The 18,362-nt window shown below is 32.5% G+C and overlaps 1 protein-coding gene across 7 annotated transcripts in view; it reads left to right on the top strand.

The window, feature by feature from the left end:
• Positions 1 to 18,362, top strand: part of CCDC91 (coiled-coil domain containing 91) — a 307,926-nt gene that overhangs the window by 137,821 nt on the left and 151,743 nt on the right. For all 7 annotated transcript variants that reach the window (XM_020283061.2, XM_020283065.2, XM_076007534.1 and 4 more), the window contains one exon: positions 9,715 to 9,792. In XM_020283061.2, the coding sequence (XP_020138650.1) occupies positions 9,715 to 9,792 (78 nt within the window). The remainder of the gene's footprint in view (positions 1 to 9,714; positions 9,793 to 18,362) is intronic.

Raw genomic sequence — 18,362 nt, 5'->3', positions numbered from 1 at the left:
TGACCACCCAATATGCCAGGCATTATTTTAGGTGCTATGAACCCAGCAGTGCTATCTTAGAAATTACTTCTTATACTCTTCATGATTGCCCTTAAGTTTTAAAAGGATTGTTCTGGCTGCTTTATTAGAGAAAAGGTAGAATCCCAGCCACGAAGATATTATTGTAGTGGTCCTGGTGAGAAATGATTGTACTATGTACTATAGATGTAGAAGTAGAGATGTTGATGAGCACTCTGGGTCATGGATGGGTATAATAGGTTTAAATAAATTAAATGAATGAATGTTTGTAAAGGGTTTACAACAGTGTCTGGCACATAGTCGTATAATTTAAGAATTTCTTAAATAAAAATGAAGATCTAGTCAACAAGATCTCTTGAAGGTTTGCATATTATAAGGGGAAAAAAAGAGAGAAATTAAAGACGATTTCAATATTTTTTTTTGTCTGAGCACCTGAAAGATTGCTAGAAGAAAATCAAGATTTTTGACATTAAACTTGTTAACTTTGAGATTCCTTTTAGATATCTATGTAAATATGTTAATAGGAAATTTAATACATAAATTTGGTCATCAGCCATGGCAAGGTTGGAGATATTAAAGAGTTATATAGAGATAGTATTTAAGATAATAGAATTAAGATTAATTAGAAGTTGAAAAGGTTACAGAAGAGGTCTGATTCCCAGGGAAATCCTACATTTATAAGTTGGGACATTTTTCATAAGTTTGTTGGCCATTAGTCTGTCTTCTTTTGAAAAATTTCTATTCTTTGCCCACTGTTTAATAATATCAGGTTGTTTGATTTTTTTTTTCTTGCCTGTTTACCTGAGTTCTCTATAGATTCTGGTTATCAGCCCTTTATTGGATGTATAACATGTGAATGTTTTCTCCCAGTCTATAGGTTGTCTATTTGCTGTGATGATAATTTCCTTTGTGCAGAAGCTTTTAAGTTGATCAGGTCCCATTATTTATTTTTGTTGTTGCCGTGATTGCTTTTGGGGTCTTCATAAATTTTTTGCTTAGCCCCATTTCTATAAGAGTTTTTCCAACATTTTCTTCTAGAATTCTTATGGTTTCATGCCTTAGGTTTAAGTCTGTTATCCATCATGAGTTGATTTTTTTGTGAGAGTTGAGAGGTGCGGATCCTGTTTGTGTTCTACATGTGACTATACAAGTTTCCCAGCACCATTTATTGAATAAGAATTCTTTTCCCCAGTGTATGTTCTTGTTTGCCTTGTCAAAGATCAGATGGCTATACACAGATGGTTTTATATCTGGGTTCTCAATTCTGTTCCATGGATCTATGAGTCTGTTCTTGTGCCTGTATAATGCTGTTTTGGTTACTATAGCCTTATAGTAAAGCTTAAAGTCTGGTAAACTTATGCCTCCCAATTTGTTCTTTTTGCTTAAGGTTTCTTTTGCTATATGGGATCTTCCTGGTTCCATACAAAGTGTAGAATTATTTTTTTCTAGAGCTGCAAAAAATGATGTTGGTATTTTAATAGGGATTGCATTGAATCTGTAGATCACTTTAGGTGATACAGACATTTTAACAACTTTGATTCTGCCACCCCATGAACATGGTATGGTTTTCCATCTGTTGATGTCCTTTGCTATTTCCTTCCTCAGTGTTTCATAGTTCTCCCTGTGGAGGTCTTTCACTTCCTTGGTTAAAATATATTCCTAGATATTTTATTTTCTTTGGTGCTATCGTGAAAGATACTGAGTCTTTGATTTGGTATTGAGTCTCAGTTTGACTATTGTTGGAGTATACTAATGCTACTGATTTGTGTACGTTGATTTTGTAACCTGAGACTTTGCTTGAATTTGTTTATCAATTCCAGTAATCTCACTCACATCTCTAAGGAAATGCAAATCAGAACCACAATGACATATCTCTTAACTCCAGTAAGAATGGCTTTTATCAAAAAGTCCCAAAACAAATGTTGGCATGGATGCAGAGAGATGAGAACATTCTTACACTGCTCGTGGGACTGGAAACTAGTACAATCTCTGTGGAAATTAATATGGAGATACCTCAAAGAACTCAAAGTAGAACTACCATTTGATCCAGCAATTCCACTATTGGGTATTTACCCAAAGGGAAAAAAAGACATTTTATAAAAAAGATATCTGCACTTGGATGTGCATAGCAGCACGATTCACAGTTGCGAAGATGTATAAACAACCCCAGTCCCCATCAATACATGATTGGATTAATAAAATGTAGTATATGTATATCATAAAGTATGTTAAAAAACATACTTTATAACAAAAGTTAATAATGTGATATAATTCAGATAATCAAGGAAAGAATGTGTGAATCAGGACTTATTTTTAACTTATTTTCAGTCAGTAGCTTTATAGTTTAATGCTACAGGCAAATGGTTATGAACATTGAAAAACTTAGAGAATGTTCTTCCTAAGATTTCTTTCTGAGTAATTTCTCTGACACCTTAATGAATTCAAAAACATAAATTAGCAAAACTAGCATTTTCTGATCCAAATGAAAAAAATAAAAAAATCATGAACAAAATCAAAGAGCTAGGAAGGCCATTGAGTTTGGAAATTAGACTTACATACACATACTATTTCTTTCCTGTACCAATTTTTTTGATTGAGATAAAATTCACAAAACAAAAATGTACCATTTTATTTAAACCATTTAAAGTATGCAATTTAGTAATCTTTAGTTTATTCACAATATTGTTTCTTATTCATCCATCACTAATATCTAATGCCAGACATGAAGAAACCTTGTGTGAACAAAGTAGTTACTCTCTATTCCTCCATTGCCCCAGCAGCTGGCAATCATTAATCTACTTTCTGTCTCTAGATTTGCCTATTTTGGGCATTTCATATAAAATGGAATTATGCAATATGTGGCCTTTTGTGGTTGGCCTTGCTTACTTAGGATAATATTTTCAAGGTTTATCCATGTTGTAGCGTGTATCAGTATTTCATTCCTTTTGTGGATGAATAACATTACGTTATATGACTATACTGCATATTTTAAATCCATTCATTGGTTGATGAACATTTGATTTATTTCTGCTTTTGTCTATTATTAATAATGCTGATATGAACAGTTATGTACAAATTCTTGCATGAATGTATGTTTTCAGTTCACTTGGGTACATAACTAGGAGTGAGATTGCTTTGTCATTGGGTAACTCTATGTTTAGTTTCTTAAAGAACTGCCAAACTGTTATGCAGATCGGCTGTAGCATTTTACATTCCCACCAGCAATGTCTATTTAAGTCCTTTGGCTATTTTAAAATTAGCTGCTGGGAAAGGGTGATTCACGCCTGTAATCCCAGCACTTTGGTAGGGGGAGGAGGGAGAATTGCTTGAACCCAGGAGCTCAAGACCAGCCTGGATAACATGGTGAGAACCGCTCTCTATGAAAAATTAGCTAGGCACAGTGGTATACACATGTAGTTCCAGCTACTTAGGAGGCTGAGACAGGAGGGTCATTTGAGCCCAGGAGTTTGGGCTACAGTGAGCTCTAAATGACACCATTACATTCTAGCCTGGGTGACAGAGTAAGACACTGTCTCAAAAAAAAAAAATAAGATAAAATTAGGTTGTTTATCTTTTGTTGCTGAATTATGTGAGTTCTTTATATATTTCAGATACGAAACCTTTATCAGAAATGTGTCTATTTTCCTTCAAGAGTTTTGTAGTTTTAGCTCTTACCTTCAAGTATTCAGATCCATTTCAGTTAATTTTTATACATGCCGAGAGTTAGGGTTTCAAATTAATTCACTTACATGTTCATTTAATTTTCTCACTTTCATTTGTTTATAAGATGATTCTTTTGCTATTGAATTGCCTTGTCATGTTTGTAAAAAATCAATTGACCATGGATGTACAAGTTTACTTTTGGAGTCCCATTTGCATTCTGTTGAACTATCTCTCTACCTTGATAACAATACCACACTGTTTTGATTACTGCATCTTTGTACTACATTTTGAAATTAGAAAGTGTGATTCTTCTAACTTTGCTCTTCCTTTTCAAGATTGTTTGGGCTATTCATAATCCCTTGTAATGCCATACAAATTTTTAGGATCAGCTTGGCTATTTCTGTAAAAAAGGCACGGGAATTTTGATAGGATTTACATTTAATCTGTAGAATAATTTGGGATGATTGACAGATTCACATTATTAAGTTATCTGACCCACATACATGGGTTGTCTTTACATTTAGTTTCTATAATGTTTTATAATTTTTAGTGTTAAAGTTTTGTATTTCTTTGGTTAAATTTATTAAGTATTTCATTCTTTTTGATGCTATTGTAAATGGAATATCTTATTTCATTTTTGAATTGGTTATGGCAAGTCTTTTGAAATATAACTGATTTTTGTGTGCTAACCTTTGTATTCTACAACTTTGCTCAATTTGTTTATTAGATCTAATTTTTAATGGGTTCTGTAAGTTTTCTACATATAAGATTGTTTTCTTCATATAAGGATAATTTTACTTCTTCATTTCTAATCAGGATACTTTTATTTATTTTTCTTGCCTAATGCCATTGCTAGAACTTGCAATGTTAAATAAATGCAGCAAGCATGGACATCTTTGTCTTTTTTTCTGATTCTAAGGGAAAAGTTTTCAGTCTTTTGTCAATAGTATGATACTAGGTGTGGTTTTTTAACAGATGTCCTCTATCAGGTTGAAGATGTTCCTTTATGTTCCTAATTTCTTATGTATTGTTATCATGAAAGTATGTTTGATTTTGTCACATTATTTTTCTGTGTATTGTGATGGTTCTGGTTATTAGTGAAGTTTTATCCTTCATTATATTAATATGGATATTAAATGGATTGATTTCCATATGTTTAACCACTGTTGTATTCAACCACTGTTGTATTCTTGGGATAAATTCTACTTTGTCCTGATGAATAATCCTTTTAACATGCTGCTGGAGTATCTGCTACCATTTTATTGAGAATTTTTGCATCTTTATTCATAAGGCAGAATTCAGTTTATACTTTCCTTGTCTTGACCTCGTCTGCCTTTGGTTTCAATGTAATACTGGCCTTGTAGCAGTAGTTATGACATTATCTCCTATTGTCTATTTTTTTGGAAGTCTCAGAAGAATTGAGCTTAATCTTTCCTGTTAGAATTCATCAGTAAAGCCATTGGTTCTGGAATTTTCTTTGTGTACTGTGCTGATTCAATCTCTTTACTTGTTATATGTCTATTTGGATTTTCTATTTCTTCTTGAGGTAGCTTTAGGAGTTTATGTATTTCTAGGAAATTTTTCATTGCAACCTGATTATCTAATTTCTTGGCATACAAGTGTTCATAGTATCTTTTAATCCTTTTTACTTTCTTAATGTCTATAGTAATTCCTTTCCTTCATTTCTGATTTTAATACGTGAGTCTTCCCTCTTTTATTTTTTGGTCAGTCTAGATAAAAGGTTAACAATATTTTTTATTTTTTAAAATAACCAACTTTTGGTCTTTGTGATTTTCTCCATTTAAACAAATTCTTTATTGCTTTTCATTCTAATCTTTGTTATATCCTTCCTTATGCTTTCTTTGAGTTTAGTTTGTTGTTTTTCTAGTTTCTTAAGTTGAAAGCCTAGGTTATTGATTAGAGCTTTTTCTTATTTTTTAAATATCGGTGTTTAATTTCCCTTGTGATTTTTTTTTTTGACTCATTGGTTTTAGGATTCTGTTGTTTAATTTCCACATACAATATTTGTGAATTTTCCAATTTCCTACTGTTAATTATTTCATATTTCATTCCATTGTGGTTGAAAAAAATACTTTGTATGATTTCAGTATTTTAACATTTATTTAGACTTGTTTTGTAGACTTACCTGTAGTCTATCCTAGAGAGTATTTCATGTCTACTTGAGAAGAATGTATATTTTGTTGTTTTGCGGGAGTAGTTCTATAGATGTTTGTTTCTCCTATTTGGTTTATAAAGTGTTGTTCAAGTCTTGTATTTTCTTGCTGATCTTTTCTCGTGGTGTTCAGTTCATTATTGAAAAGTGTCAGTAGCAGTAGCAAATGTGGACTAGTAGCATCAGTAATAATACTTAATTTTTTAGTCTTTATTAACAAAATCATTACATATAGATTACTCAATATTCTGTGCTACCAGAATAATGATAACTTTCATATTTTTGTCAACTTTTCATAAGTGCATAGCACAATCTGATATGTAGTAATTATTTAAATTTAATCTTTACTGAGAAAATTTGGTAAAAAATAATGACATCTTGGAAAATTTTAGGTTAATAGTAAATGTAAATTTCATGTCACTTGAAGTATCTACATTTTCTTCCTTGAATTATGGTGAATATTACTGAGTATCTTTACAGCAAAAATTTGTTTTAATTTTATCAAGTGAATATAACAGTCAAAATTTTAGTTATAATTAAAATGACTTTAGAAATCTATTATGTCAATCATAAAAATTTTAGCATAATCCAACTAACATTTGTCTGTAGCTGGTATGTTCTACATTACTATGCACAGCACTAAAATGCTATTCTTTCAAGGCAAAAGATACAGCCATGGTAAAGTATCTACTTTCAATTGTAATAAAAGATAATGTCATTGAACATTTTGATCAATAAAAAGATTCAAAGGAAAGACTTCTTACATTAATTCATTATATTCCACATGCTCCTTTTAATAGCACATAATACTTTTTAATGATTCTTGTCATTGTTTAGAGTATAAATATTAGGTGATCACACTTCATAATTGAAATATGATGCATATTCATCTTTAATATGTAATTAATTAGGCCAAAGAAGAATATCCCCAGTTTCACTTTATAGATCTAGGTTAATGTGCTTTGCTTTACACTAACTATAATTTAAAAAGCTTTTTTAACTTTTTGGCTAGTTTTGCTCATTCTAAAGAGGTTAGGTAGTAATAGGTATTGTCAAAGAAAAAAAAAAGAAATCGATCAGATAAGTTTGAGAAATGCTGGTTTTATTAAAGTTTAACAGATTTCTTTACTTCTGGGTTTGTCAGAGTTTTTTTGTTTTTGTTTTGAATTCAAATCACATTTTTTTTTATTTCAGCATATTATGGGTATACAAGGTTTTAATACGTGAATATACGTTAATTTCCACAATTTCTTTGATCATGGTAGCCTATTTTATATAACCTTTTCTGTTTTATAAAGTACCCTCTGGGTAACACTAGTGTATATCACTGGCCCTCAAGGTGGAATGTATGCATCCCAAGAATTGCATAAGATGATCCACTATGATATAAACATAAAATGTCTGAATTTCTATTTCTATGTACTTTTAAGAGTCTTGAATAACAGTAAAAAAATGCTATGCTAATATTTAGCATATGGATTGGTACTTTTGTCCTCCCTGGACTCTTACATGAAATAGTCACCATACCGTTTGTGAAACAGCCTGACATGAATAGGTGTTCCAGAAAGTGATAAGTTCATAGTGATGATTTGCTTGCTTGTTTATAGTACAGTATAATGCCTGAATTTTCTTAATTAGGTAATTGGATTTAGCTAATATGTTATCTAGCTTTAACTAAAACATCTTACAAAAATACAAATATGTATTTAAAAATATGGCTGCCATGAACCATAGATTGATAATCATACTAACAAAAAATCTGTGTATGTATCATCTGCCCCTGTTGGTTCTTTATGATTAGGCAGTTTTGGGAAATAGTGATGTAGCTGTGGTAAGACAAGATAAAGGTCTGTACCAGAAAGAGGAATTGGATGTTAATAATTAAATAAAACCTGTTGAATCAGTAAGGTATAATAAATGGAGTTGACCCAAGAGCAAATGGTAGCAGTAAAGAGACAGGAATTATTAGCATTACTTTTTACCCTCAATATAGCTGAAGTTTAATTTTCTCTCAGATTTCAAGTGATGGTGCAGTCATTCCTTACAGTCATTCAGAATCCTAGGCTAGCAAGGGTGGCACAAGTTGCAGCACGTGGCTTCTGTTGTCATTTTAGGTGTTGACACGCAGCAAGCAAATGGCAGAAGAAAGGGAGCGTGTGGAGGATTTTGTAGGTTTTTGTGGTTCATCACTCTGACCAACCTATCATTCCTGTAATAAATCCCATTTGGTTGATTGTATTCTTTATATGTTGCTAGATTTTAATTGGCTAATATTCTGTTTAGGATTTTAGTTTCTATATTCGTAAAAGTCGTTTAGTCATAATTTTATTTTCTTCTAAATAACTTTGCAGATTTTAGTATAAGAGATATATTGACCTAATTAAATATGCTGGCAAGTGTTCCTCTTTCCTATTCTCTGTAAGAGTTCGTGGAAGATTTCTGTTACTTCTTTATTTAATGTTTGTTAAAATTTACCGGTTAAGCCATCTGGGCTTAGAGATTCCTTGGTCAGAAGTTTTAGTGTGTGTGTGTGTATGTGTGTGTGTGTGTGTTTGTTTTTTTAGTTAGTGCACAGTCAGTTTCTTTAACATATATAGGACTATTCAGATTTTATAATTCTTGTTTCATTTTTGGTAAATTGTGGGAGTTTTTTGGTAGTTTTAAAATTTTATCTGAAATTTCATATTTATTGCTATAATATTGTGTAATATCATCTGGCTTTTTAAAAATATTTGTAGCTTATATAATATTCTGCATTTAAGCCTGATGTTATTTGTATTTTCATTTTCACTGTATTTTTTATAATCTTACTACTTGTTTCAGGGTTTTCCTCCTGTTTATTTATTTATTTTTGCTTTCTTATAGATTATCTTTTAGAGTCTTTTGTTACATGTCAATTTGATCTTTTTATTCTGTCCTGTGTGTCTTTTTAAACTTTTTTGTTTTGGGTATTTTTCATCATATTTTTCTCTTTTTGCTGTAGTCTGTACTTTTTCCACTATCTTTTGCTTTCTCTAATCCTGTTTTCTGCTGTCTTTTATCTGTTCACCTCATCTATTGAGTTATAACTAAAACATATTTTCGGATCCAAAATTTCTATTTCAGAGATTCCAGTTCTCTGATGAAACTATCTAATCCGTTTTCTCCATTTCCCTTCTATTTTATTGACATATTAAAAACTTTTATGTACATATTTAAAACTCTTTGATAACTGATATCAGAATCACTCATGGGCCTATTTCTTTTATCTTCTGTTTTCTGCAAAGAGAGAGAGTATGTGTGTGTGTATGTGTGTGTATATGTGTTTGGTCAGTCTTGTCTTTTGTTACCTCAGATAATTTTGTATTGAAAGCTGGACATTATATTTGAAAAACTGAAAAGACTTTGTAGGATGTTAACATCCTCCAAAGATAGTTCATCTTTTCCTTTCCTAGGCAGGGAGAGTTATAGACTAATCACCTTAATCCAGTGGTTCTCAAACTTTGGAATATATTAGAAACACCTGGCAAGGTTAATTAATACAAACTATAAAGGCTTGTTGCAGTAACAATTGTCTCTTGGTCCTGGTCAAGAATTGCCACATGCCCCAAGAGAAAGCACCATGGAGTACCTGTGTTATTTTACCTCTGAGCATGGTTTTCCTATTTCAGTTCCTGTTTCCCTTTAATTCCTCATTGCCTCAGTCTCCCAATGCTTTAAACAGAATTTTTTTTTTTAATACGTTTTCTCTTTGTTTTCAGCTGCAGTGTTGGTGTGTCACAATCCACTTAATCATTCATGGAAGCAAAAGTCAATGGTTTTATTCTTTTGAAAACAAAACAAAATAACAAATCATAGTTTTAGTTTCCTTTTTCTTTCAGGAAAAACATAAACAAGAATTGGAAGACATGAGGAAAGCTGGTCATGAAGCCCTCAGCATTATTGTGGATGAATATAAGGTAGAGGTTTGAGAGTCTATTGTTTATTCTTTTAAACTTTGGATAAATTTAGTAAAAATTTTACACACATAGATATGTGCAACAAACATATACAAATTATAGATTTATAGCACAATCTTAATTTGGTTTATAATTCCTTTCCATTGGCTAATAATATTCATTGAAATTGTACTCGGTGGATTACAAAAGTAATGCTAGACATTGCTCTCTGCATCTGAGAAACTTTTAGAATATTTGATGATGTAATATCAGCAGGTAAAGAAGTTTGAATACAAAATACTATAGAATTCATTGCTAGATTATCATTTTTGTCTCTGCTCTGGTCCCTCTGTCTTATGGGAAAAAAATGAAGGCATGATATAAATTTGAAAAAATACTATTATGCCTTTTTTCTTTTTTAAAATAAATTAAATAGTTTTGGGTACATTGAAGTAATAATAGAAATTATGATAAATCTCAGTATCAATGATGTACAGTAAAATTGATGTAATTTAAAATTATTTTAAAAACTATTCTTTTTTCCATGCCTACATAAACTTAACCATTTAAAACAAATTGAGGGTTTAATGTCAAAGTCTTTTCTTTTCCCCCTCTGAATTTCATGTTAGATATTTTTCTTTCACAAGTAATGGAGGAATACATTCTTACTGAAACAAAATTCTAACAATTTGCCCCAGAGGGAACCACTATTGCCAATTTGATGTTAATTCTTCTAGGATGTTTCTCCATCTTTACATATGTATACACTCACATGTATGTGATTTGATTTGCTTTTACAAAAATGTTGTCTTACTCAATTTACTCTTTTCTTTCTTGCTGTATTTACTCAGTATGATTTGGAGATAGTTTCATTCCAGTACGTATAAACTTACCCTATTTTGGTTATTGTTCTAGAGTTTTTCACAGAATAAATGTACCATAATTTGCTTAACTAGAAATGTGTAAATAGACATTGAGTTTGTTTTTGATTATTATTATAATAAATGTAAAAAAATTCTTCCTATTACAGGTATAGAATTTTTTATTGTTGATTAAACTTCATCACTAGACTTGATAAAAGTTATTTTAGTTTATAATTTAATGTCAAAAGCTTTCTTAAGAACTTATTTGGGTAAAAATAGAAAAATAAGTGATCTAGAGTTAATGTAAGTGAAAAGTACTTTTCTTTTTAACCTAGGGTATTAAAATAGTCTACTAGGTATACCTTGGGACATGAAAGGTCATTTTTGTGACCATACCCAATAGAGTAATTGGTACTCATTGTCGAAAAGGTCATTTAAAAAATTTCTGTTTTTTATAGCTGTGATTATTGGCTCTTTTTATAATTTTATGAATTTTTATTCTAATAAAAACCAGCTTTACAGTTATTGAGTTGAAGAAAAGCCCTATATATAAGTGTCTATTTTGAACTATCTTCTTTTTTTCCCTAAGGCTGAGGGTGGGAAGAATTAAAGTACAGTTGGTTCTCCATATCTGTAGCTTCTATAACCACAAATGGAAAATATTCAGAAAACAATAATAATACAACAGTAAAAAGTAATACAAATTTTAAAAATAACACATTACAACTATTTCTATACCCTTTACATTTTATTAAGTGTTATAAGTAATGTAGAGTTAATTTAAACTATATAGGAGGATGTGTGTAGGTTATATATATAGTACTACACAGTTTTATATAAGGAACTTGAGCATCTGTGAAGAGTCCTGGAACCAATCCACTGAGGATAGTAAGATTAGGGACAACTGTATTTGGATTTATATAACTCTCCTGGTGCTTTAAATGATACATTCTTGCACACATTTATATTTTACTTGTTTTATTCATTAGTTCTAAATTAAAGGTTTTGAAAATATTGTTATTGTGGGTGTGCTTATGTTTTTGTCTTAACAGCTCAGTATTTGATGTTTTATTTATTTATATATTATTTTTAATTTTTTAATTTTTTCAGAGACAAGGTCATGGTCTGTCAGCCAGGGTGGAGTACAGTGGTGGCCTAATCATGGCTCATTGTAACCTCAGATTCCTGGGCTCAAGTAATTCTCCTGCCTCAGCGTCCTGAATAGTTGGGACTATAGATGCATGCCTCCATGCCCAGCTAAATTTTTTGGGTTTTTTTTTTTTTTTTTTTTTTTTTTTTTTTTTTTTAAGAGAGGATCTCTTGCTCTGTTGCTCAGGCTGGTCTTGAACTCCTGGCCTCAAGCAGTATTCCTGTCTTGGTCTCCCAAAGTGCTAGGATTACAAGTGTGAGCCACTGTGTGCGGCCTAGTATATGATGTTTTAAATTCTTTTGTGGTTCCAGCTACACAGTATCTTCTTTGCTACAAACATGTTTAATTATATCACTTTCAATACTGACAAGTAAGGAGGCTTAAATCCTATGTGAAAACTTTTCTAATATTATTTGCTAATGGCATTTTGAAGATACTTACTTGGATGAGAGCTACTCATTTTACCTATTTGTCTAATATCATTAACACCCAAGGAGAGATTTAAGCGTTTCAGATTTATGAATTGTGATTGCTAAAAAGAATTAGGAATCTAGTCTTTGCCTAAAGTTATATTCAATTTGTCGCTTTACAGCTTACACTTATAGTTGATTTATATTCAAATAATATAAGTGAGTTATTTTACATTAGTGAACTTTTGTGTGAATATGTTACATGTAGTTGTTTGTATTGATATACTGATCAGTTCCACATCTTACACAATCATATTACAGTACTCTGAGGAGAAATATAATCAGGTATGTTGCTTATCATGTAAAATTTTGCAACCGAAGTGTTCTAAAAGCATACTGAAATCAGCTTTCATAATAATATGAAAAAAAAATAAATATGTAGGTAAAAAAGGCAGCATTTTCCTGATAGGTGAGATATCATTATAATTTAAATGTTGTTGGTTTGTGTCCCATTATGGTATAAGAAAGGAAATTATTATTTTTTTCATTCCAGATTCAAGCATGAGAAGTTCATGTGACAATTATTTTAGTATACCTCTCTCTTTTTTTAGATAGCAAGTTACTTTTCATTAATGTTATTTAAGCTTTAAGTATTTTCAAAATATTTCAAAATATAAATGCTTTTTTTAGATGATTCATTAATCACTAGATATTTCAAAGGGAAACTAAAATACCCCTAGTTACAATCACTAACAAAAGTTCTGTGACCATGTTCTTTGCATTTATTCATTCCTTAATTTAACAGATATTCATTGACAACCTTCTTTGTGCCAGGGACTGTTATAGATACCGGACTGAAGAAAATATTCAGTGCTTTTTTCCCAATGGAATATATATTCTATACCTGCATACCATTACACATGCACATATCATATTCAGGAAGGAAGGAACCCCAAACTGTAGCTTTCTTTGACATTTCAGTTTTCAGGGCTTCATACTTTTACCTCTTCCACTTCTGTAGGTGTTTATTCATTATGCAACTGGAATAGAAAAATCTGATACCATCTCACCATCATTGTTGGCTTTTAGGTTGTGGTTATCCTGGACTAGATGTAGTCAATCATTTTTTATTTTCCAGATTGAGTTGAGATATTGTTGAAGAATTTGAAAAAGGTTTCATTAGAAAAGCAAGTAGAAAATACCAAATGGGGTAAAACAAAAAATGACAAAAATCTAAAAAAGTACACAGGAAAATGCATTATTTTTGTATTAACTTCTGATTCCAAAAATATGAAGACATACCTTTCCCTATTTTTCCTACCAAGTACAGTTCAAAACCCTAGTCATTTTGTATAAAATAGACATAAGCCCCTGGAGATGAGAAAGAAAAAGGCAGACCGACTAGGATTCTTGGGACCTGAGAAACTAAATGTGGTGGGTTCCCTGGGTTTTCTTTTTACCTTATTTGCCCTAGCATAGGTGCTAGAGAAATGAGAAACCAGAAATACCAATTGTCACATAAAATACAACCCCCAAGAAATACCTACTCTTACTAGCCAAAAGTTCATGAAAGCCTCCACCTAGTAAGACAAAAAACTACTGGATCATAGCCATTGCACTCCCATCAAACACCATAGAAAAACTGCAGCCTCGCCATGAAACCCACCAACAAGAGCTGGTTGCAGAGGAAACCAAGTCTTCCACTCTTACCATACTATTACCCTTCCATCATCTCCTCACAGGGGTGTGGTGTTAAAGAAGGTGGAGTGGGGAACTAGGACTTTCATTCACACTGAGCAGTAGGTTTCCTTCTCACTAGTGTCAGGGTAGGTCATGTGGGAACCCTAGACTTCCAGCCCAACTCGGTGTTGATGGGGCAGTCCTCCCTTTCCGTGTTGGGTATGTATCAATGAATACTTAATGGGAGTCAGAACTTTCATTACTATTCAGTGGTGAAAAGGCTACCCCACTTTATTTCCCCAAATAAGGAAAGGATCAGTGAATTTGAAAATGTAGAATAGAAATCACCCAATTTGAAAAGTATGGAGAAAACAGGCTTAAGACAAATGAATAGGAATTTAGGAGACAAATGAATAGGAATTTAGGAACCTGTGGGCATATTAAAAAAAAAAAAGATCTAGAATTTATGTCTTTGGAGTCCTGAAAGGAGAGGAGAAAGAGGGCAGGGCTTAAAAACATTCAAAGAAAGAATAGCTAAAAATTTTCCAAATTTGGCAGAAGACATAAAACTACATATTCAAGAAGCAGAATGAACTCCAAATATGCTAAACAACACCAAAACACACACACAAAATCCATGCCAAGGCACATTGTGGTGGTTAATTTTATGTGTCAACTTGATTGGGGAATATTTGTTCAAACACTATTCTGGATGTTTCTATGAGTGTTTTTTTTTTGGGCATCAGACTAGCATTGAAATCTGTGAACTTTGAATAAAGCAGGTTGCTTTCCATAAAATGGGTGGACAATATCCAATCTTTTCAAGGCCTTACTAGAACAAAGCTTGACCTTCCCCAAACAAGAAGGAATTCTGCCAACAGACTGCTTTTGGACTTGAATTACAGCATTAGCTATTACAGATTTTGATCTTGCTAGCCTCCATAATTGCATGAGCCAATTCCTTAAAATAAATCTCTATATTTGTACAGCTCTTATTGGTTCTGTTTCTCTGGGGACTTCGGTCAATACACACATCTTAGCCAAACTTCCCTATAGACAAATTAAAACTCTTGAAAACTGTAAGAGAAAAATGACATTTTACCTAGAGGAGAAAATAATTAGAATTATAGTAGATTTTATATCAGAAACCCTGGAGACCAGGGAACAAGTGCTGGGGTGTGGGGCAAAACTGTCAACCCAGAATTCTATATCCAGTGAAAATATACTTCTGGAATGAGGGATAAGGGGAATCAACATGTTCTCAAATAAAGGGAAACTAAGAAAATTTGTTACAGCATACCTATTGTAAAAGAATAGCTAAAGAAAGTTGTCTAGGCCAGGTGTGATGGCTCATGCCTGTAATCCTCTTATTCTGGGAGACTGAGGCAGGAGGATTGCTTAAGGCCGGAGTTAAAGAGCAGCCTGAGCAAAGGTGAGACCCCATCTCTACAAAATAATCAAAAAATTAGCTCGGGTGCGGTGGTGCGTACCTGTAGTCCCAGCTACTCAGGAGGCTGATGCAGGAGAATCACCTGAGCTCAGGAGTTTGAGGTTGCTGTGAGCTATGATGATGCTACTGCACTCTAGCCCCAGTGACACAGTGAGACCCTATCTCTAAATAAATAAAATAAGATGAAGTAAAATAAATTGTCTAAACAAAAAGGAAATGAAGGAATCTTGTAACATAAAGAACAAAGAAAGGAGCAAAAATGTAGGTAAATAAAATAGACTTTACTTCTCCTTTTGAGTTTGTTAAATTGTAATCAACAGTTTATTCTAGCACTGATGTGTTCCTCAATGTATACAAAACAAAGTTTATGAAAATTAGACTGTAAATAAAAGGTAAAGAATATAAAAGGAAGTAAAGATTCTACAGTTCACTTGAACTAGTAAAATGCCAACAGTATATGTTGTGGCTTTTTATTATTAATATTCTAAATGTTTCTACTCATTCTTCCACCTATCCCATGATAAAGCTTAGTGGTTTCATTATTAAATGGAATTTGAATGTAGGATGCTAACTTATTAAATCCATTTTGGGCCTACTTAAATTTATACATATATGTGTTTCAGAAAGGATAATCAGTTTAAAATGTAGTATGAAAGCCTTTTCTTCATTTATTACTGTGATTTCCAAGAACCTGAAGTAATATCCAACAATGATCACTACAAAGTGAAGTTTAATTAATCTTATATTAATACTTTAGAGTGGGCTAGTGATGCTAATTTAATATTTTGTAATCTTAATTTTGTATTTCAGAATATTATGGGGGTACAAATGTTTTGGGTTACATGAATTACTTTTGTACAGTTTTGAGTCAAAGTTGTAAGTCTGTCTATCACCCAGGTATAGTGTGTGTTGTACCCATCAGGTGTGAATTTACCCATCCTCTCCTCCCCCTACTTGATTTGTTCTTTTTGCTTATGGTTGCTTTGGCTATTTGAGGTCTTTTCTTGTTCATATGAAGCGTAGAATTATTTTTTCTAGATCTGTAAAAAATGATGTTTGTACTTTAGTGTTGATTGCGTTGAATTTGTGAATCACTTTGAGTAGTGTGGACATTTTAACAATGTTGATTCTGCTGATCTATGAGCATGATATGTTTTTCCATTTGTTTACATTCTCTATGATTTCCTTCCTCAGTGTTTTGTAGTTCTCCCTGTACAAGTCTTTCACCTCCTTGGTTAAATATATTCCTAGATATTTTATTTTCTTTGTTGCTATTGTGAAAGGTATTGAGTGTTTGATTTGATTCTCGGCTTGACTGTTGTTGGTGTATAGGAATGCTACTAATTTGTGCATATTGATTTTGTAACCCGTGACTTTGCTGAATTTATCAATTCCAGGAGTCTTTTGGCAGAATCTTTGGGACTTTCTAGATATAAGATCATATCAGCAGCAAAGAATGGTAGTTTCACTTCTTTCTTCATTAAGATATCCTTGATTTCCTTGTCTTGCCTTATTGCTCTGTCTATGACTTCTACTTGAACAGAAGTGGTGACAACTGGCAATCTTGTTGCAGGAATGCTTTTCAGTTTTTCCCTATTCCGTATGGTGTTGGCCGTGGGTTATAGCTTTTATAATATTGAGATATTTTCCATCTCTGCCTATTTTGTTAAGAGTTCTTATCATAAGAGGCTGCTGAATTTTGTCAGATGCTTTTTATGCATCAATTGAGAGGATCATGTGGTCTTTGTTTTTGCTTCTATTTATGTGGTGAATTACATTTATACATTTGCATATCTTGAACTATCCTTACATCTCTGGGATGAAGTCCACTTGATCGTGGTGGATTATAATCATTAATAGCTCTAGGATATAATTGATATACCATAAAATTTACCTGAAGTTTTTAATCAATGCTTTTTAGTATATTCATAAAATTGTGCAACCTTCATCATAATCTAATTGTATAAGATTTTCTTCACCCAAACATAAAACCCTATTCCTGTTAATAGTCACTTTCTACTCCCCTTCAGCTATCCCTACCCCCAGCCATAGGTAACTACTGATTGATATTAGGTTTTTATAGATTGCATCTTCTGGATGTTTCCTATAAATAGAATTACATAACTTACTGTCTTTTGAGACTGGCTTCTTTGACTTAGCATAATCTTTTCAAGTTTTATCTGTTTTTTCAATTGTATTTATTATAATTTTTTCCTTTTTTATTGTCAAATAATGTTCCAGTGTATGGATATACCACATTTTATTTATTCTCTCATCAGTTGATGGGCATTTGGATTACTTCTACTTTTTGATTGTTATGACTAAGGCTATGTGGATATATGTTTTCATTTTTCCTGAGTGTATACTCACAGTTGAGACTACTGAGTCATATGTTATGCTTCACATTTTAGAGAATTGCCAGAATGTTTCTTGCTGCCCTATTTTGTGGGTTCCAATTTCCCCGCATCCTCACTAACATTCATTTTTTTTTTTTTTTTCTTTTGAGACAGAGTCTCCGCCTTGTTGTCCAGGCTAGAGTGAGTGCCGTGGCGTCAGCCTAGCTCACAGCAACCTCAAACTCCTGGGCTCAAGCGATCCTCCTGCCTCAGCCTCCCAAGTAGCTGGGACTACAGGCATGTGCCACCATGCCCGGCTAATTTTTTTTTTTATATATATATCAGTTGGCCAATTAATTTCTTTCTATTTTTATAGTAGAGACGGGGTCTCGCTCTTGCTCAGGCTGGTTTTGAACTCCTGACCTTGAGCAATCCGCCCGCCTCGGCCTCCCAAGAGCTAGGATTACAGGCGTGAGCCACAGCGCCCGGCTCATTTTTCATTAAAATAAATTTTAGCCACCCTAATGAGTTTGAATTGGCTTTGTCTTTGATCCTTTTTGCATTAATTATTATGTATGATGTGAGGAAGGGATACAACTTCATTCTTTTGCATGCTCCTATTAAGTCGTTATGAGTGCCATTTGTTGAAAAGACTGTTCTTTCCCATTGGAATTGTTTTCACACCATTCTTGAATAATCAGT

This window comes from Microcebus murinus, chromosome 10, assembly GCF_040939455.1.
Source record: "Microcebus murinus isolate Inina chromosome 10, M.murinus_Inina_mat1.0, whole genome shotgun sequence".
NCBI classification, from domain to species: domain Eukaryota; kingdom Metazoa; phylum Chordata; class Mammalia; order Primates; family Cheirogaleidae; genus Microcebus; species Microcebus murinus.
This window is presented reverse-complemented; position numbering and strand designations above follow the sequence as displayed.